Here is a 23,975-nt window from a genome sequence, read left to right as displayed (position 1 = left end):
GGCTAGGCCCTCCTGGGTGCCTGGCCCCCTTGACCTTCCTGTGCCATAGACATGGATTACTTGGGTGATCTGAAACCCTTAGAGAGTGTCCCCATGTCCCCCCTTTGGAGTCCTTGGTGGCCAGCCAGCCACTCGGGCCTGATGTGTCTTCCCAGTTCAGCCCAGGCTGAGTCTGAGAAACGCTTGCCTCCCCTTGGCCATGGGCAATGGGCATTGTGGTTCTGATGCTGGGACAGGGGCAGGGGCTGCCCAAGGATAAGAGAATGGAAGCCCAGAGGTTCCCGCCCCTTCCCCCAGAATGACCCTCTTTTTTCTTTTCTGTCCTGCAGACACTACCCCAAGCAGTCCTTCACCATGGTGGCCGACACCCCGGAAAACCTCCGCCTCAAGCAACAGAGTGAGCTCCAGAGTCAGGTGAGGGGGCGGGGCCTGCCCCTTGGGGGCGGGGCCACCCCTGGATTTGGCAAGGGCTCCTTCCTTCTGTGGTTACTCCGCAAGGCCAAGGCGCTGAAATCCTAGCAGTTACCAATCTCCCTGCCCCCACCCCGCCCCCAGTTACTTCACATTTCCTGACTTGATCAGAGAAGTGGGCGAGAGCGTACCCCGCTTCCTACCTAAAGTGGGTGGGAGGGGTGTGGGCGTTGGATTTTTTCTGCTTCAGGAATTTTGTGGGGGACCCCGAGAGCCCACCTCCTCCAGGACGCTGGTCCCCTCCCCCTCCTCTCCACTCACACCCACCCTCAGAGGGCAGGCTGCGAAGGGGGCCTGTCCTGCCTGTGTCTCCTTGGGCCTGATTTTCCTGAGCGCCTGCTGGGTGGGGAGCCGCCCTTCGTGTCACCGCAGCAGGGGAGGAGACGGGCTTCCTGCGCCAGGGAGAACCCAGTCTTCAGGGGACACTGAGGAATAAGCAAAAGGTCCAGAACCTTTAGGCCAGAACGACTAACCCTGCCTGGGGGTCTGGGAGGGCTTCTGGGACAAACCTGGCCTGGACTGTGGGGTGGAGCGGGGCAGAGCGGGGCTTCATCAGAGACCCCTTGGGGAACGTAACCAAGTGGGCAGGGTGCCCAGGGCCAGGAAAGTGTCTTGCAGGATCCACCAGGGCCCCCGAGGGGGATCTCTCCTGATCCCTCCGGAGTGGGGCTCCTGCTGCCAGATCTCGATGTGACGTCTGTGGTCACATGAAGGAGAATCAGCCCTGGGCCATCTACACGCATTCTCTTGTTGAATCTTCCGAGCAATCCTGCGAGGAAGGTGCTGCTTTCCCATTGTACAGATGAGGAAACTGAGGCTCAGAGACAGTAAGGGACTAGCTAAGATCATATATGTAGCCATAGAGGTAATAAATGTATTAATAGTTAATGTATGGAGTGCTCAGTGCTCTGGGCGTATTAATGTTCAATCCTCACAAGAGCCCTGTGCAGTTGGCAGGATCGGTCTCACTTTATGGAAGAGGTTCAAGCCTCCCGTGTGTCCCACAGTGATGGGGAGCAAGTAGGGGAAGCTGATGTCAGCAGCAGCTCACATCTGCCAGCCCAGACCCTGCCCCCGCTATGGTGTGAAAGCCACAGTCACTGGGGGAGCCAGTGTGGATACCAGAGTCTTGCCAACTGAGGAGGGCTGAGTAGCCCAGCTGGCAGGAAGTAGGCTTGAGACAGCGCTGGGGCCTGGGCCCGATCTGCACAGGGAAGACCCTAGCCAGGCCCTGACCACCGCCCTGGACTCCCCATCCTGTCTGGAGCATACTGGGGCCAGAGGTGGAAGGGGCTACATGGGGCCGGCAGACCAGAGCACCATGGGGTGACCTGTAGTCACCCCACAGCTTGAGAGGAGTGTGGGAGTGTGTGTACACACTCAGGCAGAAGCAAGGGACACACACACACACACACACACACACACACACACACACACACACACACACACACACACACACACACACACCCCTACTCTCAGAAGGAGAAATTCAAACCCTGTTAATTCCCTCAGCCTTTGTTGGTCCCACAAAAGCTGGGCTGCAGCTCTTTTTGCCCCTGGAACTTGATCCCTGCGGGGCGGGGTCTGTGGGAGGAAGCAACCCCTGCTTCCTTCAACCCCAGGGTCTGAAGGCTCTTCTGACCTGTACCTGTCCCCCTGCTGTCCCCCAGGGGCCTGGCCCCACTGCTCGCCTCCTGGGTCCTGGGCTCCTGGCTCTGGGGCCGACTGGGGACATCATGAGAAAGGCAGTCACTCTTCATAGGTTCTCACTGCGTCCTTCATAGGACCTCATTTAATCCTCACAACCACCTGATGACGAGGAACTCTTGTCCCTGTGGTGCAGATGGGGACACAGGTGAGAGAGGCCATGCCCCTTGCCAGAGCCCCGTGATGGAGGCAGAAGTCAAGCCCCCCTGCAGCCTGCTGTGGCGCCTGTGCGCTAACGCCCAGGATGCTCCAGTCACCCGTGGGGACAGGGGGCCTTTTAGAATGCAGAGTCCTAGGCCCCGCCCAAGGCGTTTCTGTTTGGCAGTTCTGGGCAGGTCCAGGAATCTGCATTTTGGTGGCCCTGGTGATTCTGATGAGGGCTTTTGGTCCCATAGACATGCTCTGAGAGGCTGAGCCAGGCTGTGGGGTAGGGAGGGAGCTAAGGAGCTGCTGGGAGGGGTGTGAGTTAGGGCTTTGCATTGAGGCCGCTGCTGCAATCTGCAGTTGGGCTCCTGGGGGCTGGGGCTGAGATAGACGGAGGGTGGAGACCCCGGTCCTGCCCTCTTTGCAAGCCTGGTTCTGTCTCCTGCCTCCCCCCAGCTGTGTGGTCTGAGTCTGGCCCCCTTGCCTCTCAGAGTTGTTTTTTTTTTTTCCTGCCCGGTAAAATAGGGACAGCAAACCCAGTTACCTAGAGGTTGGGGGCTGGGCCCGATGCTCTGAGGCTTGAAGGGCTGAGCAGGCCTGGCTGGGGGTGGTGATGGGTTCTGGTTCCCTTGGCCACTGTGGAGGCAGGGGCGGCTGGCGTGGCCTGTGGCTGACGGGAAGGGAAGTGGGAGCCTCTTCTACCTCGTCTGCCCCACCTCACCCGGGTGTCAGCTGGTCTCTTTCCAGGCCCCTTGCTGGGCCTGCATTGGTGTGTCTCTTCTCAGTCTCTGGGAAGTTGTCCATGCTATTTCAACTTTGTTTTCCTGTCTCTAGATTGGTTCCCAAAGTGGTGCTTTGGGTGTCTGGGACACCTGGAGCCTCCCCTGTGGGGGCAGCGGCCACAGAGCTGACCAGAAATGACCTTCTGGGTGGTCCTGCCCAGGCCTGGCTGAGGCAGGGCACTGGTGGCTGGGCCTGGTAGCTCTCCCACTGCCAGCCCTGCGCTGAGAGGCAGCAGCCTTGGGGTGGGGCTGAGCTGGGGCGGTGTGGGCCCCTGAGCCCAGGCAGAAGTGCAAGAAAAAGGTCTCTTTCATTTTTCCCTCCTCATCCATGGTGCTGCGCGTGGGCTATGCCACAGGGCACATGCCTCAGGGCACAGGAGAGTGTAGCAGAGCCTCATGCTCTGCCCTGCTCTTGGCAGGGTTCCCACTCTCTTATCTTGAATCTTGTGACCAGCAAAGCAGGCAGCATACCTGTGTCACTCTTACTGGAGCTGGCTGAGGGTCAAATGCTGGATCTGCCATCACGAGCTGTGTGCCCTTGGGCAAGTTATTTAACCTCTCTGAGCCCTAGTGCCTTCATCTGTAAAGTGTGGATTACCTCTCTCCAAAGGTTATTGAGAGGATGTTAGTATATATTAGGCATTTAAAAGAGTTCCTGGCATACAGTCGGCACTCAATAAATGTTCGCTGTTACTATTCTCCTGGAAAGGAGAGGAGATGGAACTTGGGTATGATAAAGCTGAGGAATTCTAGACCTTCTGATGATTGCTTCCAGAACTGACATTCCAGAACTGGGAACATTTTGGGTTTTTTTTCCATTTATGTTATGAACTCATCACAATCCCTCTTTTTTTAATGTTGTGTATTTTCTTTCTTTATTTATTATCTTTTCTGGCTGCGTTGGGTCTTTGTTGCTGCGCGCGGGCTTTCTCTAGTTGTGGCAGGCAGGGGCTACTCTTCGTTGCAGTGCGCGGGCTTCTCACTGCGGTGGCTTCTCTTGTTGAGGAGCATGGGCCCTAGTGTGCGTGGGCTTCAGTAGTTGTGGCTTGCGGGCTCAGTAGTTGTGGCTTGTGGGCTCAGTAGTTGTGGCGCACGGGCTTAGTTGCTCCGCGGCATGTGGGGTCTTCCCAGACCAGGGACTGAACCTGTGTCCCCTGAGCTGGCAGGTGGATTCTCAACCACTGCACCACGAGGGAAGTTCCTGTGTGTGTCTAATTTTAAAACGATTTCTTTTTTGTTAGAAGGGGTTGGGTTACACAGTATGTGGGTCCAGCTCACAGTAGGCACATAATTGGAAATTGTTGGTATGTTTTTTGCAATAAAAGTTTTTAAAGTTGTGATCTTTTCTCTTATGTTGGGTCAGCAGGGCAGTTTTTTTTTTTTTTTAACAGCTTTATTGGAGTATAATCGCTTTATTATGGTGTGTTAGTTTCTGCTTTATTTTTCAAATTATGCAGCCTGTTTGGAGGTTTCACGTCTGCATTCAATTCATTCATCATTTACCCGACAAACACATGTTTATACCTACTGTTTGCTACAATAGTGGTGAACAAGATAGATCCTGAGAGAATAATTAATAAATTTACATATTAAAAAGTAGAGTTTCTTGGGGCTGTGGTTGTTCAGGCCTGAGGGGCCTCAGGCATCATTCCCAGCCCTGCCTTGGGAGTTTCCAGGATGGGAGGCCCAGGCAGCATCCAGGCTTCAGTTATCTAGCTGCAGTGCTGAGTTGTATCCTGAATCTACCAACAAAGCAGGTTGAGTGACCTTGGGCAGGTAACTTCCCTCCTAGAGCCTCCTGTCCTGTCCTGGTGAGCCATCCCAGATGAGGGCAAACACTGCTGCTTCGGTGCTGAGCGAGGCTCTAGGCAGGGGCCTCCCCGCGCTCTTGGTTCCCCCCCTTTTACCTCTGCCACACACTCCACCTCCAAACAGCCTCCTGGAGAATCTTCCCCCCCTTGATTCTCCATAGTCAGGGCCTGCAGGTGCTTAATAGATATGGTCACACACTCCAGAGCTGGGAGGGCTTTTAGAGATCAGCTGGGACCCAGACAGGGGGACTGACTAGCCCAGGAACATACAGCAAAGTAGTGGTGAGCCCAGTCCTCCATCCTTTCTTGCCCCCACTCCGCCCAGCCCTGCCCTCTCTGGGCCGCCTGTGCCAGGAGTGAAATAAATTACCCTCCCCAGCAGGGAGGGAGAGGCAGTTCCTGAGCCTGGGAACCAGCTGATGTCATTGTAGTGTTGCCATGACAATTATTCCCCTGGATTAGGGGCCTGACAGCTCCCGAGGCCAGGAAGTAGAGCAGGAGTGGGGGAACTGGCATTTGTTCAGCACTTTAAGGTTGACAAAGCACTTTCACACCTGCCCTTATCAGTACGCATTGAGCCCTGCTGTGTGCTCCACAGTGTGTTTGCTGCTTTAGAGCCACTGTCTGTAATCCGCACCGTTCATTGGAATGGGTCCATCGTGATCCGCATTTTACAGATGTGGAAACTGAGGCCCGAGAGGTTCAGTCAGTTGCCCAAGATCACTCAGCAGGTGGGAGACAGCCTATGTTCATACCAGCTCCCCCTGGCTCTTTGCCTATGCTTGGTGATAGGAAGCCCCCTCCCCCTATTTTAACTGGTTCCTATGACAGTCCTCTTATAGGGGAGGAAACCGAGGCCAGAGGCCTTGGATCTGGGCTTCTGCATCTGGAGCTACCCATTTTTTTTTTTTTTGGAATTTTTGAATTTTATTCTATTTATTTTTCTATACAGCAAGTTCTTATTAGTTGTCCATTTAATACATATTAGTGTACGGAGCTGCACATTTCTGACTCTAAGTTTCTTACCTTTCCTGATGCCCCCTTCCCAGAGGGTTCTCTCCACCCCGCTACCCCCAACACTAAGAGTTGCTGTGCTGGCCCAGGCCTTCCTGGAGGAGCTGATGCTGGGCAATTCTGGGCCCTTGGGGTGGGTTGGTACCTGTACCCACTGTGTTAACTTCCAGTCTGATGGGAACTAGCACATCCAGGCCTTTGTTTTTAGTCTGGATCAGAACAAAAGAGGTTCTGAAACCTTTTGGGCACAAGAACCCCATGGATGGGTAAGCTGGGGCTCGGGAGACAAACAGGGACCCCAGCCCCTGGGGGATGTGCAGAGGACCTGACAGGTATGTATTGTCAGTCGGGTCACACGGGTGCAGCTTGGCCCTGTGGCCAGATGACTCCACGCCTGGGAGCTGCCTGGAGATTCCCAAGGTCCTGGGCCTCATGTCCTGGGCTGACCTGCCTCTAGGGCAGTACAGCTCCCATGGAGGGAATCCAGGCAGCTGGTGGGGTTTGGAACAGCTGGCGCCGAGGTGGATGGTGAAGACTCAGAAAGCCAAGGAGCAGTTCTCTGCCCCAGGGACATTTCCAGCCTCCGTTCTGTTCCTCAAAACCCCAGGGAAGGACAGGATAGTTTTCATATTTCAATTCTTTTAGTGCTTGGGAAGTCCTTTCTGACGTCTGACTCAAGTCCCTCTGGTACTCAGGTTTCCATGGAATTCTCAGAAAAGAGGGGGGCAGTGGAGGTGTGGTAGGGGACTTCCCCGGCGCTTGGAAACCCGTTCTGAAGTGCTCTCTGTCCCCTGCCAGTTTCATCCCCTCCTGTGGCGTTGACCTCAGAAGCCAGCCTGGCAGCCGCCGGGGCCTGTCAAAGGCTCATTGATTGAGTTTTCCGAGCTGCTGTCTTACCTCCCCCCTTTCTGGGCACCAACTTTGTCCCTTGGTACAGCCCTCACTCAGCTGGTCACTTAGAAACTCCCTCGGGGGCTTCCCTGGTGGCACAGTGGTTGAGAGTCCTCCTGCCGACGCAGGGGACACGGGTTCGTGCCCCGGTCCGGGAAGATCCCACATGCCGCGGAGCGGCTGGGCCCGTGAGCCATGGCTGCTGAGCCTGCGCGTCCGGAGCCTGTGCTCCGCAACGGGAGAGGCCACAACAGTGAGAGGCCCGCGTACCGCAAAAAAAAAAAAAAAAAAGAAACTCCCTCGGGCTTTCGGCGGGTAGAGCCACATCCTGGCTAGGGTGAGGGCTGGGCCCGTCATTGGAGCTCTGGAAAGAACCTTCTTCCTCTAGCTTTCAGGCAAGATGGGCCAGTGGTGAAGGAGCAGGAGTCAGGCAGATGAGGGTTCATCCTGGTGGCTCTGGACCTGAGCTCCTAAGCTGCATGACCTTGGGCGTGGGACTTTGCCTCTCTGCGGCTCAGTTTCCTTGTCTGTAAAATGGAGCTAATGATAGTATACAGCAACACTTAGATGAGATAGTTCATGAAGAGCGCTTGGCACTCAGGATAGACTGAATACATATTAATGGTTTATTATCACGAGTCTAATACTTTTTGGCCAAGGCTTGTGCTTTGAGTTGGGGCGTGGAGGTGGATGTCACTGCAGGGGGGTTTCTGGTCAGGGTCTCTCTCCTGGCTGGTTGCTGCCTTAGAGATGGCTGCAGGCTGGGGCCCTCTCTGCTCCCCGTGCCTCGATTCCAATCCCTCTCCACCCTTTGGTCCTCCAGGTGCGTTACAAGGAGGAGTTTGAGAAGAACAAGGGCAAAGGCTTCAGTGTGGTGGCAGACACACCCGAACTCCAGAGGATCAAGAAGACCCAGGACCAGATCAGTAACGTAAGCTTCCCTGCTCCCTGGGGTACCATACTGATGCCCTGCGCTCTCTTCTCGTCCCCTCCCCGCCCGTCTGGCAGACATGCATGAGGCCAGTTCTCCGCTGCTTCTGCTCTCTTAGGCGGGCCTGGCTGGCGGCTGCTTGAGCAGAGGGAAGGGAAGGGTTTGGAGTTCCCAGATGCCTTTCCTCTGTGCACCCCCAGATTCCCCCTTTGATACCCTCTGCCCACATAGTATTTCCGCCTTAAAAGGACTGGACTTTTGGGGGGTGTACAGGGAGGGCCTTTATGCTAAATCACCCCCGTACCCCTTACTCTCTCTGAAAATCCCCCCCCCCCCGGCTGTGGTGAGTGCCAGGGTCCAGACTGGCTGTTTCGTCTGAGCACAAAGGTCAAAACTGGGTGGCAGAGGTGGGGGAGGAGCCGGCCTCCCCCTCGTCTGCCTCTGGGTGCTGATATGCAGTCATTTCCGCCCCTCCTCTGCCTCCTCCCCCACCTCGGCTTGCTCTTCCTTCCTGTGTAAAAACCCCAGCCGGTTTTGCCTGCTGGCCCCGGCCTGGCACTCCTGGGCCCAGGGCGGTGACCAGCGTCTGGCCACGGCAGGGCTGGGTGTGGAGCGTGGGCAGTGGATCGATGCGCCCCATGGCGCCTGTGGCCAGGGAACAGGCCTCGGTTCCCTGCTTGGTGGAGCCATGGGCCAGCAGCCTGAGTGGCTCTGGGCTGCGGGAAGGCTGCCTAAGGGGCTTTGGGCAATGTGAGGTCATGGGAGCACCACTGTGAGCCCCAAGCACAGGACGTGGGCCGCAGACCCGTGTCGAACAGGGCCCTACAAAGGACCGGGCGAGCGGTTGTCTTCATGTCTGGAACAGGAAGAGGTTGACAAGTTGCCCATGTCACTGGGCTGAGGGACTGGAGATAGAGGCTGCAGGGGGCCTGGGTGTTAGCTGGTCCACCCGGCATCCAGCCCGCAGCCCTCCACCCGGCCTCCTTGGTCGGGCACTCCTTCTAGAAGTTGGCTGGACCGTGCTTAGGGTGGACTCCGGCAGTGGTTCAGGTGGATGTCAGAAGCCAGGGCCCAAGCCGTCAGAACCTGCCATGCCCCAGACCATGGCTTTTAGGCTTTGACAGCAACCTGCAGTATGAAATACATGTCACATCGTGACCCACCCAACAGGCCTGCTGATTTATTTAAGGGAAACAGAATCAAAGCTTCCAGGAAAGAGGGCTTTACCGCTTAAAGGGCATTCGGATATCTTCTGTTCTATTTTAGTTTGTGAAAGACGCTGGTTGCCGACTTAACTAAATGGGTTTCGCAACTAGGTTGTTGACCAGCAGCTTGAAATTCATGGCTTGAGGAAATGGAGTGCTTCCCTTGGGCTAGGATGCCTCTGAGGGCTGTAATCCCTACCTGCTCCCCTGCTCCTCTGCCTCCCACCCCCGCCAGAAAAAAAAGCCTGTCTCAGTTGCTTCTTCATAAGCCAGGGCCAGACCTCACACCCTAGAGCTTCCCTGCCAATCGGTGGCCGGACCTCCAAAGGGTAAAGCCGGAGGAAAGAAGGTGTGGGTCTCAGCTCTCCACATGGAAAACGGGAGGGAGGGGAAGCCACGGGAAGGGACGGAAGACCCAGTGGGCTCCCAAAGCTGGAATCTTGAGTCTTCAGCCTCTGTGGCTTTTCACTGTGAAGACGGTCTTATCTTGGATACCTGTTCCCCCCCACCCCACCCCCGCCTACAACCCAACCCCCAGCACATTCACTCATTGCTTCCAGCCTGGGGCTTTTAGAAGAAGGGAGACAAGCCCAGTCATCCCTGCCTCCCTTTCGGAGAGCCTTCCAGAATACTTCACACGCAGCCTATTGCACCTGCGCGCACCCCTCCCCCCTGCCCTCCCCCCAAACTGGTTATTGGAGGTGTTAATGTCTGAGGAGCCCTGGTAACAGAGCTCACCCTGGCCAAGACACTCACACCTGAGGAGATAACATCTTATCATTAACCACAGGGCTGCAATTAGCTGATTGTCCTCTGCTCTGAGGTGGGGGAGGTGACTCGAGCCTGACCTGGTTCTGCTTTTGCAGCCTGGAACCTGTGACTTGTGACCACAATGCTGGAAGACTCTTGGTTTTAGCAAGCAAGTACAGTTAGTCTGTCAACTGTGGGCCTCCAAACAGCTGGACGAGAATCACTTGCAAAGGTTGATTGAAAATGCAGGCTCACAGGCCTCCTCCCCAGGCCACCTGGGAGCAGAACCCAGGAACCAACATTTTCTCTCTCTTTTTTTAGGAACCAGCATTTTATTTTTAAAATTATTTTTGTTGTTCCTTTTTATTTTTATTGAGCTATAATTGGCATACTGCACTGTATACCTTTAAGCTTTCCAACATAATGATTTGCCTTACTTACATCATGAAATGATTGTCGCAGTAAGTTCAGGGGACAGCCATCATCTCATACAGATACAAAATTAAAGAGATAGAAAATAAAATTTCTTTTTCAGGAACCAGCATTTTTAACACATCCCCTGGGTTACCTGAAGTTTGAGAATCGTCACCAAGAGCCTGAAAAAGTTTCACCAGAGGTGCCAGGCCTGGCCACATCCCAGAACCCCCCAGGGAACTTTAAACCATGTTGTTAACTTGTCCCTCCTCCAGAAGAGTTTTGGGAAAGATGGTGTTTTGAGCCACACCTTTTGTTTTGTATCCAAAATAGTGTTCCTGTATGTAGCCTGTCACTCACTTCCCAGGTTAACGTCAGATGACTCCTCATTTGCGAGGAAAATGTCAAGCACTTAGCATGTGATAAATATTGTCAGTTGCTATTAATTTAAAGGCAGACTCCTCTGCTTTCTATACTGTGGCTAAAGAAGGGACATGGACTAAAGTTTGGCTGAAAAGTTAGGCCATTGTCTAGTACTGAGAATGTCTGGAAAACTGAGGGGGCAAGGTGCTAGTTAGACATCTGTGGTGAGTATTTGTGTCTTTTTTTTTAAAATTGAAGTCTAGTTGATTTACAATGTTGTGTTAATTACTGCTGAACAGCAAAGTGATTCAGTTATACATATATATATATATATCTACGTTCTTTTTTTTATATTCTTTTCCACTGTGACTTATCATAGGGTATTGAATATAGTTCTTTATGCTATACAGTAGGACCTTGTTTAGTAATTGTGTCTTCATTAAAGGCACCTGAAGGGGTGAGAGGCCAGGACCGCAGGCTGTGAGCTGAAATTTATCCTGGCCTTTGGTCACCAGCTGTGATGGCTGTAATGGACGGGAGTCTTTAATTGCTGAGGTCCCTATATGGGAGCCACAGCCTTCAAGCAGAAAAGCTTTTATTTATCTACACATCTACTTATATACTGAATTTCTGTGTACAATTTTGGGTCTTTTAACTTTTCCTTTTTCTGTGAAGTGTAACACATAAACACCTGTGTGTGTACTCACCATGCAAGTCAAGAAGCAGAGCGTGACAGCACCCCTGTCAAAATAGAGTTTTCAAAGTGTTAAAAAAAACAACAACAAAAAACGTAACTCTCATGCAGTGAATACCTATCATATAATTACCTTAATTATGAGGAACCAGCTGGAGCATCTGACAGGCAGAGGTGATGCCTAGTCTGTGAAAGAAAGCACTGGATATAATTAGATACAGAACTAGTTAGTGTTCTGCCATTAGCTGCAGAACTAGTTAATGTCCTCCAGGACTATAAAACCATAAGCTTTGGGCTTCCCTGGTGGCGCAGTTGTTAAGAATCTGCCTGCCAATGCAAGGGACACGGGTTCGAGCCCTGGTCCGGGAAGATCCCACATACTGCGGGGCAACTAAGCCCGCAAGCCACAACTACTGAGCCCACGTGCCACGACTACTGAATCCCGGGCGCCTAGAGCCCGTGCTCCGCAGCAAGAGAAGCCACAGTGAGAAGCCTGCACACTGCAACGAAGAGTAGCCCCCTGTTCCTCAACTAGAGAAAGCCCGTGAGCAGCAACGAAGACCCAACACAGCCAAAACAAACTAATTAATTAATTTATTTATATAAAAACCCAAAACCATAAGCTTTGGAGATAGCCTTGCTACAGGCAGAAATCCTTTGCATTTCTTTCAGTCAGAAATAATTAGTAGCTTATATTCCTTACATAAGCTTCATTCCTTATAGTCCAGGCCTAATCAGTAGTAAATAGTAAAGTCAAAGAAAATTCTAGCCCCAGAGTCAAATGCCCCAGAGGTGGGCTTGTTGGACAACCCTGTAGTTTAATTTTTGAAAGCGTGTGCTGTTCTTTCCTTTACAATTTTAAAATGTAGCTATGCTTTCTTTTTTTCACTATGTAATTTTTTTTCTTGTTTTTAAATTGAAGTATACTTGGTTTACAATGTTGTGTTAGTTTCAGGTGTACAGAGAAGTGATTCAGTTTTATATATACATATTTTTCCCCCAGATTCTTTTCCCTTATAGTTTATTACAAGATATTGAGTATACTTCCCTGTGCTATACAGTACGTCCTTGTTGATTATCTCTTTTATATTTAGTAGTGTGTCTATGTATCTCAGACTCTTAATTTATCCCTCCCCCGCAACTATGCATTTCTGAATACTATAGTTTTGTTTTTCCCAATTTTGAACATATCTGTTCTTTTGCGTCTTGCCTCCTTTGGGCAACGTTGGGTTTAAAGAATCATGTACGTGTTTGCATGCAGCTGCAGTTTGTTCTTTTTTGTTGTTGTATAGCATTCCATTTAAGATGCTTATATTGATGCTGGTGTTGATGGTCATTTGGAGTGCTTCTACGGCTGTGGACAGCTTCATACATATTTCCTAGTGTCGATAATGTGGAGTGGAATTGCCAGATCTCAGAGCGTATGTTCCTTCACCGAACTACTTTTCGAGCGGTGGTATTGATTTACCCTCTCGCCGGCAGTGATGAGAGTTTCCGTGCCTACATCCTTAGACTTGTTCCTTTTAGCCATTTTGATTGTGTGTAGTGGTATCTCATGGTTTTAACTTGCATTTCTCTGATTCCTAATGAAATCGAGCACAGATTTACGTTTGTTTTAAAAACAAAATCGTGTTAGTCTCTCACAGGGAGCACAGCGTAACCTGGTGGTTGAGAACTAGGAGCTGACGTTAGGACTCACCCACCCCTTACCTACCTCCTGAGCATTGGTTTCCCCATCTGTAAAATGGGGATGACAGCGATACCTTGTTCTTGGGCTGGCTGAGAAAAGGAAATGAGTTATACATATAAGGGCACCACAGAGGACTGCAACAAACGGAAGCACTGTTAGAAAAAAACAGTCCCTGGCTGGTGAGTTGACTATTCCATTCAAAGCCTGATGTTCCCTTCTTGGTCATGATGTAGAATCATGTGGAAGCAAGTGTGGAGTCAGACCTTTGTTTTCCACCACAATCAGGAGAGCAGGGGTTCAGAAAACGGAACATCAGCTAGCAGAAAAAATGCATTTTTCTTAGGTTTGGAATGGACCCTCAACTAGTCATCCTGGAGTCCTGGCTGGCAGGGCCCTTGGATGAGTGAGGAGGGTCCTGAGGCCTGGGTCCCTCTACCCATGTGCACTTGGATCTCATGGGCACAGTTACAGCCTGGCATCCTTCCATGGGCTCCCAGGACAGTTTTTAGACCAGGGCTCTGCTGACATTTCTGAGCTTATGGTGACACCTTTTCAGGGCATTTAGACGATTAGAACTTTGCTGAGCTTGGAACAGGGAGGGATCAGACAGGGCCTTGGCCTCTGAAAAATGTTCATTTTCCTTTTGAATGTGCTAACACCCTTTAAGGTGCCTCTTTGCTTCTCAAACCATTAGGTTGATCAGCAAAGTAATAACAGTTTCCCCGCTTGTTGGGCAGGGGAGGGAGAGGAAGTTGAGAGGATTGAAATTTTATCAGGTGGGGCTGGGCAGAAGGGAACTGCAACCTCACTTTTTGCAGTCCATTTCCCCTCTGTGCTGCAACTCCTGACTTAAGTGCCAGGCACCCCTTCTCTCAGTTAGGGTGACCTTGTGATTATCATCCCTTTTGAGAGTGAAAGGCAGTGCTATTCATATCTATTCCAGAAGACATGAACTGGTACTAGGGGCAGACTTGGGCATGTGGTCACCCTGACCCAGGAAAGGGCCCATCCAGCTGTGGCTTTGTCCTTGTGTCCCCAGCCTCAGCCCTGACTGAGTAATGAAAGTCATTTAACTTCTGAGCCTCATTTACTTCTGTAAAATAGGAATTAAAGTGTACCTATCCGACTTATTTTTTAAGGGTGATTATTGTCAGGGCCAAGGGAGATTATGTGCAGAGAACTCAATGTGAAAAGCTGAGCAAAGGTCAAGGTTATTACTATTAGATTAACCGGTGGTTCCTGCATCGATGGTGGGGAGGCTGCCACGACGCTGTCCGCTTGAATCAGCTGGGCCTAATTTTATAGGTATTTACGCATGTGGGGTGGCTTTTTAAGGAGCAAGATGGATCCCATCAGCCACTTGTGGAAACGCACACACGTCCATACTTGCTTTCAGCTCTAGAGTTCGGCTAGGTTCCTAGAGGTAGTCGGGAGCCTCCAGACCACGTGGGAGCAGGTGGTGCCGTAACCTCTTTTTAAGATGAGGAAACTCAGGCTCAGAGGGGACGGGACTCTTCCAAGCTCACTGAGCAAGTGAAGGGCTCATGACTCCGGGGATGAGACGTGGGAGGGACACTGCAGCTCTCGATGAAGGACTAAGTCTGTGGGACACAAAAGGGGAGATGGGTGCCAGGCCTGGGACCCAGACATGCCTCCTTCCTCAGAGAGTCACCCCTTCACTAATACAGACAGAGCCGTACCCAGAGAAGTGGGCCGTCAGCCGGGACACACCTGCCCCTCAGCTCACCCCCTGGCTCCCTCAGGGCCCGGTGCAGGCCTCTGTCGGCCTCCACATGTACACTTTCCCTCCCCTAGTCATCGGCTCCCAGAGTCAGGCCTCTTTTCATTAACAGACAGTAAACAAGGGAAGCTGACCTTTCCCACCCCCCAGGACAAAAGTCAAAAGGCCAGTTGCCTTGGGAGCCTAGAGGCCTCTCCTTGTCCCCACCCCCGACTGCTCACCAGAGGACGGGGTCACCAAGGGAGTGGGGCTAAGGGACACTCACCTTTTGCCCTTGTCTTAGGAATTTGAGAGCAGGGCACTGGCCCTGTGTCTTTGAACTTCACCCCTGGGTGCTCTTCCTTTTGGGAGTTCAGGGATTCGATGAGTTTTCAGTCTGACCAGGATCAGCTGCCTCCCCTTCAGGAATGGGCTCAGTTTATTTCACCATTTGGTTGTGGGTCCCTACTTGGGCGTGAAGGGAAGGGGCAGGGGGAGGAGGGGGCTGGTCCTCCCTGCCTCCAGACAGGGCCCATCCTGGGCTTTGCTGCTGCCCCACCTGTTCTCCCAGCCTGGGCTGCAGTGGGTCACCGTCAGTTAACAGCTGGAAGAGCAGCTGAACGATGTGGGTGGAACGATGTGGGTGGTCCCAGCCCACCACCCCTGCAGACCTTTAGCCCAGCTACTCCTGTGTAAGGCCTGCCTGGCCGAGTGTTAACTCTTGCCCTCCTTGCAAAGCGGATACGAGAAGGCAGCAAAGAAAGTGGGAGGGGGTGGCCCACGGGAGGTCCTGGCTGGGACAGCTGGATCAGGCCTTGGTAGGGGCTTCCGGGGCACAGGATCGCTCGTCGCTTCTGCTCCGGGAAACAGGGCAGGCTTTGCCCCCATCCGTTCCCTGTCCCCTCACCCCACCCCCTTTTTCACTGGGAGAAGCATGGGGCAGGATCCTGGTGAACAGGAAGTGAGAACCGGCTTCTGGTCCGAGGCCTGGAGACAATTCAGCCCCGGGTCTGCTCAGGACAGGACCAGTTTTCTGTGTCCTGCTTTCCAGGTTTCCTCTGGGGGGTGGGGGGGAGCTATTCTGTCACTCTCTGTCCCACTTCCTCCCCGAGCCCCGGCCCAGCCCAGCGATCCCGGAACACACAAACCACGGGCTTTCCACCTCCTCGGTTGCTTCCTCCCCACCAGGGTCCTCTCTGAAAAGTGAATAGACCCCACTAGGGGTCCTCAAGGTGGGGTGTGGGCTACATGCCAGTGAGAGTACAGGGAGAAAACCCTAGAACTCCTGGAGGTTGTTCTTTTTCATCTCATCCTTTGTTTTATTCATATTTTTGGTGTGAGTTTTACAGGAGACATTCCATATTTGTAAAGTGATGCTTGTGTGTAATTGATAAAATAGATGCAGTTTGGGAGGATTGTGTAAAACAGATTTTACCAGCAGGAATATGCATTCGACATATTTGGGCAAGCAGGGGTCAGCAAATTTTTCCTGTAAAGGGCCAGATAGTGAATATTTTAGGCTTTATGGGCCGAAGGGCCTCTGTCGAAGCTACTCAGCTCTGCAATGAAAGCAACCATAGGTAATGGGAAATGAATGGTGAGACTGTGTTCCAGTAAAACTTTATTTCTGGACACTGAAATTTGAATGTCATAGAAATTTCACATGTTACCAATCTTATTCCTCTTAATCCTCCCCCCACTCCCCCATCCCCATCCTCCAAACATTACAAAATGTAGAAACCGTTCTTAGCTCGCAGGCTGTGAGCAAACAGGCTGCAGGCCCGTGGACCAGAGTTTGCCAGCCTCTGCTCTAGATCACTGGTTCTCAAACTTGAGCCTGCTTCAGACTCACCTGGGGGAATCTTTTAAAAGTGCATAGTCCCCCCCACAAAAAAAAAAAAAAAAAAGAAAGAAGGAGAGAGAGAGAAAGAAAGAAAAAAAAGTGCATATTCCAAAACCCTAGCCCTGATTTTGTAGATTCTATGGAAGGTCCTGGAACCTGCATTCTAACAAGCGGCTCAGGTGGGTTGGGAGCAGACAGTCTGAAGACCAGATCTTAACGCAGCTCTGGGTCCCAGTATGTTCAGTTCAGCCAGCCCTTGCTGAGGACCCTGGGGTGTGTGGCTTCTCTAGGCCTCTTTTTGCCCATTTTTGGAACCTGAGGAGAGAAGGAACTCATCTTCTAGATACCAACCCACCCTCAAGGGAGGGCCTGGCATTTCTTTGCCCTGCAGGCTAGGGTCCTCAGCAGAACTCTGCGAGGTCATGCCCACAAGAGGCAGAGTCGCCTGCTGGTTAAGAGCACAGCCTCTGGAGTCTCCGTGAGCATGGGTAACTCATGCTGCTTGTCGGTGACTTAGTTTCCTTCTTGTCTGTTAAATGGCGACTATACTGTACCCCCTTGTAGGTGCTGTCAAGGTAAAATGAGCATGTGATGCAGAACACCTAGCACAGTGCCTGGCACCTAGTAGGTGCTCAATAAACAGGAGTTGCTGCTTTTGCTGCTGTGGACCAATGTGAAAGCAGGGTAGCCCTAGCCCCTGCCACAGGCACAGAAAAATGACCACTTATATTTGTCTCGTGCTTTAGTTTACGTGGCCCTTTTACATCCATTATCTCATTGCATCCTTCAGCAACCCCTGTAAAGTGGAAGTGGAGGTGTAGCAAGGTTAAGTGCTTGTTCAGGGGCACATAGCTGGTACATCCCCAACAAGAACCCAGCTCTCTTTGCCTGGAGACCTCCAGGAGTCTCTCCCGTCCCAGGATCTTGAGTGGCAGCGGAAGGGGAGCTTTGGCTGGTTTGCTGTGGGTCCTTCACCCAGCACTTTCTGCCCCCGCAGATAAAATACCACGAAGAGTTTGAGAAGAGCCGCATGGGCCCCAGCGGGGGTGAGGGCCTGGAGCCAGAGCGCCGAGATCCCCAGGACACTGGCTATCGGCGGCCCCAGGAGCAGCAGCCTCACCACATCCCAACCAGCGCCCCAGGTGAGCATGAGGCCTGTGCGGGCAGAGGACCTGAGGCCAGGCCGGCTACAGGGTTGGGAGGAGGTGAGAGGGAAGCCTCGTGTACACACACACACCCAGGTCTCATCCCTACTGAGGGCACAAGCACCAGGGTCAGGGCCCGTTCTGGGCTCCCAGCGCCATGGGGGGAGATGCAGCCCCTGCTGCAGAATTCGTGGCACCGGCAAATGTGCACACAGAGACAGAAGCCTTTGAGCAGCGTGGCGGTTGAGTGAGGCGATGGGCGGTGGAAATACATGGCATGGGCTTCGTGGAAGAAGGGAGCAGGCTGGCTTTGGCAAGACAGTTTCTGAGCCCGTCTCCTGCCGGCTTCCAGTTTACCAGCAGCCCCAGCAGCAGCAGGCAGCCCAGTCCTACGGTGGCTACAAGGAGCCTGCAGCCCCGGTCTCCATACAGCGCAGTGCCCCAGGCGGGGGCGGGGTGAGTAGCCCTGGCTGCGGGGAGAGGAGGTGTGGGAGGTGAGTGGGCCTCGGGGAGACGTCCTGGACGTAATTCTTGCACTTTCCTTAGAAAACCCACCCAGGAGGGCTGGCCTCCCCTGACCTTTGACCCCAGCTCCCTTGCCACCTGCAGATAATAGGGGTCTCAGCCTCTCGAGAAGAAAGCAAGTGTGGTGTAGGGGGCAGATTGGGACCCTGTGTTCCAGCCATAGCTGTACATTGGGCGAGTCTCGTCCACCCAGCTCCCGGCCCACGTTTCCTTACTCCAGCTACCTGGGAGCACACAGAGCACCTTTCTGCTTGGGGTCCTCCAGACTGCGCCCTGCTCCCCAGTCTCCATGACGACGACCTGCCAGGTCCTTCAGATCTCAGCTTGCCCCTGCCTCTGAGGCACCCTCCCAAACCACCCTGTGGCGAGTGGGTCTCCCCTGACGTGTCTGTCCTTCCGCCCCACTGGTTTCCTTCAGAGCACTTTTTCCACCTTGAAACAGTTCTCTGGGTTTGTCATCTTCTGACTGTGACCCCCACTGGACTTGACGCTCCATGTGGGCAGGGCAGTGTCTCTTTGGTTCACCTACTCTGAGCCAGGCTCAAAGCGGGAAGTCATCAATTTAGTGAATAAATTAACGAGCAAAGTGGGAGGTGGGGTGGGATCAGGCTTACCAGCCCTCAGACTAGAGGTTTGGTCTGTAAGTCCTGCTACTTATCCCAGTGACGGTGCAGCCAAGCTCAGCTCCTCTGTGCCGGGTGCCTTGGAATTCAAAGTAGCTCACGTAGAAGCAGGAGGGACAATACTCCGAGAAATAAAGTAGCTTGAGATAAGTGGCCTGCTCGGGCCTCAGGCTCTGGCCACACAAACGAGGGAGTGATTGTCAGTGCTATCTGGGGTGTCAGGTGGGCCGGAGAGGTCGTGTGAAGGATAAGGTTCCAGATAGACCAGCCAGTCCTTCCAATGCTCACTAAGCCTGTTCTGGACTGAAGGGATTTGGCTCTGAATAAAAGTCCACCTTCCTGCCCTCTTGAAGCTTACATTCCAGTCGGGAGACAAACACGAAAGCCAAGAGATAAGTAGGTAAGTAACGAAAGGTCAGAGAGAAGCTGTGAAGAAAAAGACAGCCGAATGAGAAGGGGAGGGAACAGCAAAGTTCTCAGTAAAGTAAAGGAATGAGTGGTGGAGGAGAACAGCAATTGCAAAGGTCCTGAGGCAGGAATGTTCTAGGAAAGTTCAGGGATCAGCAGGAAGGCCAAGGTGACCAGAGAGGGGAAGAGGGCAGGGAATGAGGTCTGATCATGCAGGGACTTGTAGGCCATAGGAAGGCCTTTGTGACTGGTGAGCTGTGCAGAGTAAGGGGTTTGACTTGTGTTTTAAAACGTGGCTCTAGCAGCTGCGTTGAGAAGCAGCAACAGAAGATTGAGGGCGGAAGCAGGGAGATGAGTTAGGCGGCTATTGCAGGATGCAGGCTTAGATGTGGTGACTTGGCCCAAGAGATTAAAGGCAGAGTTGGTGGTAAGAGACCGAGGTCACTTCCGTCATTTCTTGAGGGTTGTGACCTCTTATTCCATAGCCTTCGGGGCTGATGAAGCTGGTTTCTGCTGCGGGGGTGGGGGCGGGTTTTGAAATTTCATGCTGAAGAGGTTAGGGGGCCCCTGAAGGATTTAAAGCCAGGGAGGAACATCCTCAGGTTTGCATTTTGGAAAGTTCCCCCGAGATCACAATGGATGAACAGTTGGAGGAGGCAGACCAGAGGCTGCAAACAGAAGGTCTGAGCAGGGGTCCTGGTGGTGGGGCGGGGCAGCGGGGGCAGATCCCGGAGGTTTCTAATGGGCTCGTCCAGCCCCGGACCCACACTGATCCCAGAGCCTGGCCTGGGGCACCGTAAAGCCTGAGCTGACCCCCGGAGACAAGTCGATGTCAAGGGCAGTGAGGGTCAGAGGACGTTAGAATCTTGCCTATTTTCAAGATCACAGCTAGAGTTCATGTGTTTTTACTGGACATTTCCTAGAGCTTAAGCACAAGACTTTGGCTGAGGTTGGAAGGTGGGACCTGACAGATATGTCTTGTGTCACCTGGAGGTTTTTCTCACAGGAATTGGTCTTTGTCCTGAATTTGGGAACCAGCTTCATCAACAGCTTCAAAAAAAAGAAGAAAGACTGGTGCTTATAATAACACAGATAGGGACTTCCCCGGCAGTCCAGTGGTTAAGATTCCGAGCTTCCACTGCAGGGGGCACGGGTTCGATCTCTAGTCGGGGAACTAAGATGCCTCATGCCACGCGGGGCGGCCAAAAGAAAAAAAAATGCAGATAATAGAACACATGTCATATTTTTAACCTCTACCCGGCATGGTGTCCACCGGACATTACTGCGTTCCTGTTCCGAGAGACAGGGCAGAACTACTGTAACCTCCGTCCCTGTTTATGCCTGGCCCTTGTTAGACGCCAGATGCATTATTAAAAAGGTGGTTGCTCTCAGAAGATGAGACACAGAGGTGAGAAAATTCATGGCAGAGCCCAGCCCTTCCGTGTCTCCCAGCTCCTGGTCCACTCTGCTCTGGGGTCCCAGAGAGTTAGGCACCCCTGACTAACCGCGCCCCGACCCCTGCAGAAGCGGTACCGCGCCGTGTATGACTACAGTGCCGCCGACGAGGACGAGGTCTCCTTCCAGGACGGGGACACCATCGTCAACGTGCAGCAGATCGACGACGGCTGGATGTACGGGACCGTGGAGCGCACCGGCGACACGGGGATGCTGCCGGCCAACTACGTGGAGGCCATCTGAGCCCGCCGGGCGCCGCCCGCCCCATCCGTCTTCAGTGCATTCCACAGCATCGCATCCGTCCTGGGCGTGACCTGTCCACCCTTTGGTGTCTCTGTTTTTTAAAATCTGCAACAGCTTGTTTATTCTCCCCCTCTTCCAGCTTCTTTTGCCAACCGAAGCCTTGTTCTGCCACTTTCGCGGCTCCTTCCTCTGGCAGGTTTTCCCCTTGACCAACTCCTTGATTTTCTCTCTGGATGGAACAGGTGTGGACCTCTCTGAGGGAAGCCGAGGCCCGTGGGGCTGGTCTGGGGGGGCGACCCGTCAGCTCCCAGGCCTCTGCCTTCTCTCTTTTCTTCCCCCTCAGCCCCTCCTGCCCACCTCCTCACACACCCAAACATTCCAGGCTGGGGTGAGCCCCAGACCCCCAGGACTCCCAGGGCGGCTGGGAGTTGCTTCACACACTCCCGGGAGTGGGACCCACCGCCCTTGCCCCTGGGATGGGGACAGGGGTGCTGCTGTCGTGCAGGGACCAGTGAGATGGGCTTTGCCTCTGCTTCTCAAAGATGGGGCTGCCAGCCCTCCAAGGGGCTCCCTCACCCTTCTCTCCCCAGCTCAAGGGCAACAGAGGAGGGTGAAGTTCCTGCTTTGGGATTCATTCTTCCCTCCGGACACGGTTCCTTTTCACACTGTGATTTTGCTCAGCTGCCCACCCGAGCCTGGTGTGGGTGAGCAGCTCCCCAGGAAGCTCGGCTTGGGTCCGGTTCTCGCCTTTACTTTAGGGACAGCTGCAGGAAGGAGGGGAACGGGGTGTTCTCTCTGCAGCCCTTTTCCCTCACTCCCACCCCGGTCCCCAGGGTCCCTGGCTTGCCTCCTTGTGAAGGGTGCACCAGGGAAGCCTCGGGCCTCTCGCCCATGCAGCCCAGCCTCTCGCCCATGCAGCCCAGCCTCTCGCGAGATCTAGTTAGGCCGCTCCTCGCCGCGCCTCCTGGCAAGGTGTCTCCAGGCGTTCCATGGCCTCCCCCTTCCCCACTTCCCACCCGACCCCAGGTGGACTGTGCGAAACCACAGGACCCTCTGTACCTCCAGGACTTTGTTACGGGGGAAGGAGCGAGTGTCTGCAGGTGTCCGTGACAGGCGAGGGTGAGTGTGAGCGTGAGAGAAGCGGGCGGGGTGCGGGCTGTGTGTGCAGAGCTGTCCTCCCCGATATTTTCCTCAAAACCCACAGTGAGAGGGGAGGACGCTGGGGGAGAGAAATTCCTTATGTTTTCTTTGGAGTGAAAAATCCCTCCTTCTATGCCCGAATGGAGGAAGCCCACCCACCCCCTTTCCAATGTGCCAGGCGGAAGTAAGGGGGGGGTGTGTGCTTGGTGGGGGAGGGGTGGGGGAAGGCTTTGTGGCTCCAGGCATATTCTCTCCCCCATCTCTGTGTCCTGGGCCGCAGAATAGGGGGCCAGGGGACCCTGTGTCACCCACACTGTCTCCCCCGCCACCCTGCCCAGGCTAGCTCCCCATTTACTTAAAGCCTCCTTGAAGCAGAGGGGAGGGTCCCAGGGCTACAAAACTGGAAGCACAGACCCAGGGTGAGGAAGGGAAAGATGGTGCTATCTCCAAGTCCCTTCTCTTGCTCGTTGGTGGCTGTGACGACCCTCACCTGGCTTTATTCATCTCTGGGCTTTCTTGTCACCCTTCTGGGTCACCCCTCCCACCTTCACCCCGAGTCCGCTGACTCAGGCCCCACAGGTGGACATCCTTGCATCCTTGTGCCCTGCAGGCATATTTAGCATCAAGTCCTCACTGCTTGTGAGTTGACTTGGGAATATTTACCCCAAATCAGAGGCTTGAGCCCCTGCCTGACCAATCCCTTTCCCCCTTGGCCAGAACCAAGGTGAAGGCAGGTGGAGTGTCTTATGTTGGGCCATTTGGGGGATGAGGGAGGCAGAGAGGGAACAATTTTGGGAGCCTTGAGGCAGGCGCTGGTCCATTTTGTTTCCTCTTGATCTCAAAGCACAATGTGGATTCTGGGACCAAAGGTCAGAGACACATCCTGTTGGAGAGCCTGCGGTTGGTAGGGTGGTGAGAGGGTGGGAGGAGGACCTGGGGGAGCAAGAAGTAGCCTCTTTTCACTCGGCTTAAATTTCCTTCCAAAACAAGGCAAGCCAGCCGCTGGAATCTTGCTGCCAGCCCTCTGCTCCTCCCATCCTAAAAATAGGGGACCTTTTCTTACACACCCCCAGAGAGAGGAGGGACTGTCACACTGGTGCTGAGGGACCCAGGGGCTGCTGGGAGTCCTTATTCCTTTCCAGAACCATCCATCCCTAGAAGAGCACAGAACCTGAGGGCTGGGCCAAGTCCTGGTCTCTTTTTTTACGTTTCACAGGTTTTTTAGCTGATCTAATCCCAGGAAAGCAAAGCTAGAATGTGAATATAACTTTAGTGGACCAATAATGAAATGCAAGAAGCCCAATGGTGAGAAAAGTGAATTCTCTCAATATTGCTTCCTGTTTTCTTTCTCATGTCCCTCCAGGGAAAATTGTTGCTTAATTTCCGCCTTTTCCCCCTCACATATGCACTTCTGGGCCTTTTTTTTTTTTTTAATAGCTGGAAAAAAAAAATACCACCCCACAGACCTGTATTTAAAAAGAAACAGAAATGACCATGTGAAATTTGCCTCTGTCCAAACATTTCATCCGTGTGTGTGTGTGTGTGTGTGTGTGTGTGTGTGTGTGTGTGTGTGAAGCCGTCGTTCATCTTTTTATATGGGGTGGATGTCTTTCCTTGGTCTGTTTTGGTCCCCTCCCTCGTGGGCTTGTGCTTGGGATCAAATCTTTCTGGGCTGTTATGATTTTGAACATTTGACTAGGACCACAAGTGACTCTTTCTCCTGGTGACTCAAATAAAAGTATAATTTTTACCTGCAGACTTGGTTATCTCTCTGGCTCTGAGGTGCTGCTGTGTCTGTGTGTCCCGTCTGCTTGGGGGGCATTGGCCCATCACCCTCCTGGGAGCTCTGCTGCCCTTCAGGGGGAGAATGACCAGCCTGGAAGCTGTCACCCTGGGAGGAAGGGAGCAGTGGTGTGTCTGCTCTGATGGGGGCCTGGACACCTACTTCCTCCTTGTGGAGAACTCCTCACCGGCTAGCTCCTGGCTACATCCCTCTGCCCAGCTTG

At 53.2% G+C, this 23,975-nt stretch overlaps 1 protein-coding gene across 1 annotated transcript in view; it reads left to right on the top strand.

Moving 5' to 3' along the window:
- The window catches only part of LASP1 (LIM and SH3 protein 1), a 37,782-nt gene extending 16,519 nt beyond the window's left edge, over positions 1 to 21,263 (top strand). Inside the window, exons 4-8 of the mRNA XM_059997883.1 lie at positions 330 to 414; positions 7,644 to 7,751; positions 17,428 to 17,572; positions 17,928 to 18,031; positions 20,656 to 21,263. Of these exons, the coding sequence (XP_059853866.1) occupies positions 330 to 414; positions 7,644 to 7,751; positions 17,428 to 17,572; positions 17,928 to 18,031; positions 20,656 to 20,829 (616 nt within the window). The 3' untranslated portion in view covers positions 20,830 to 21,263. The remainder of the gene's footprint in view (positions 1 to 329; positions 415 to 7,643; positions 7,752 to 17,427; positions 17,573 to 17,927; positions 18,032 to 20,655) is intronic.
- Positions 21,264 to 23,975: the final 2,712 nt, after the last annotated feature.

The sequence above is a fragment of the Delphinus delphis genome, chromosome 19 (genome assembly GCF_949987515.2).
Source record: "Delphinus delphis chromosome 19, mDelDel1.2, whole genome shotgun sequence".
Lineage (NCBI taxonomy): Eukaryota > Metazoa > Chordata > Mammalia > Artiodactyla > Delphinidae > Delphinus > Delphinus delphis.
The sequence above is the reverse complement of the archived record's forward strand: the minus strand, read 5'-3'. Positions and strand labels throughout refer to the sequence as shown.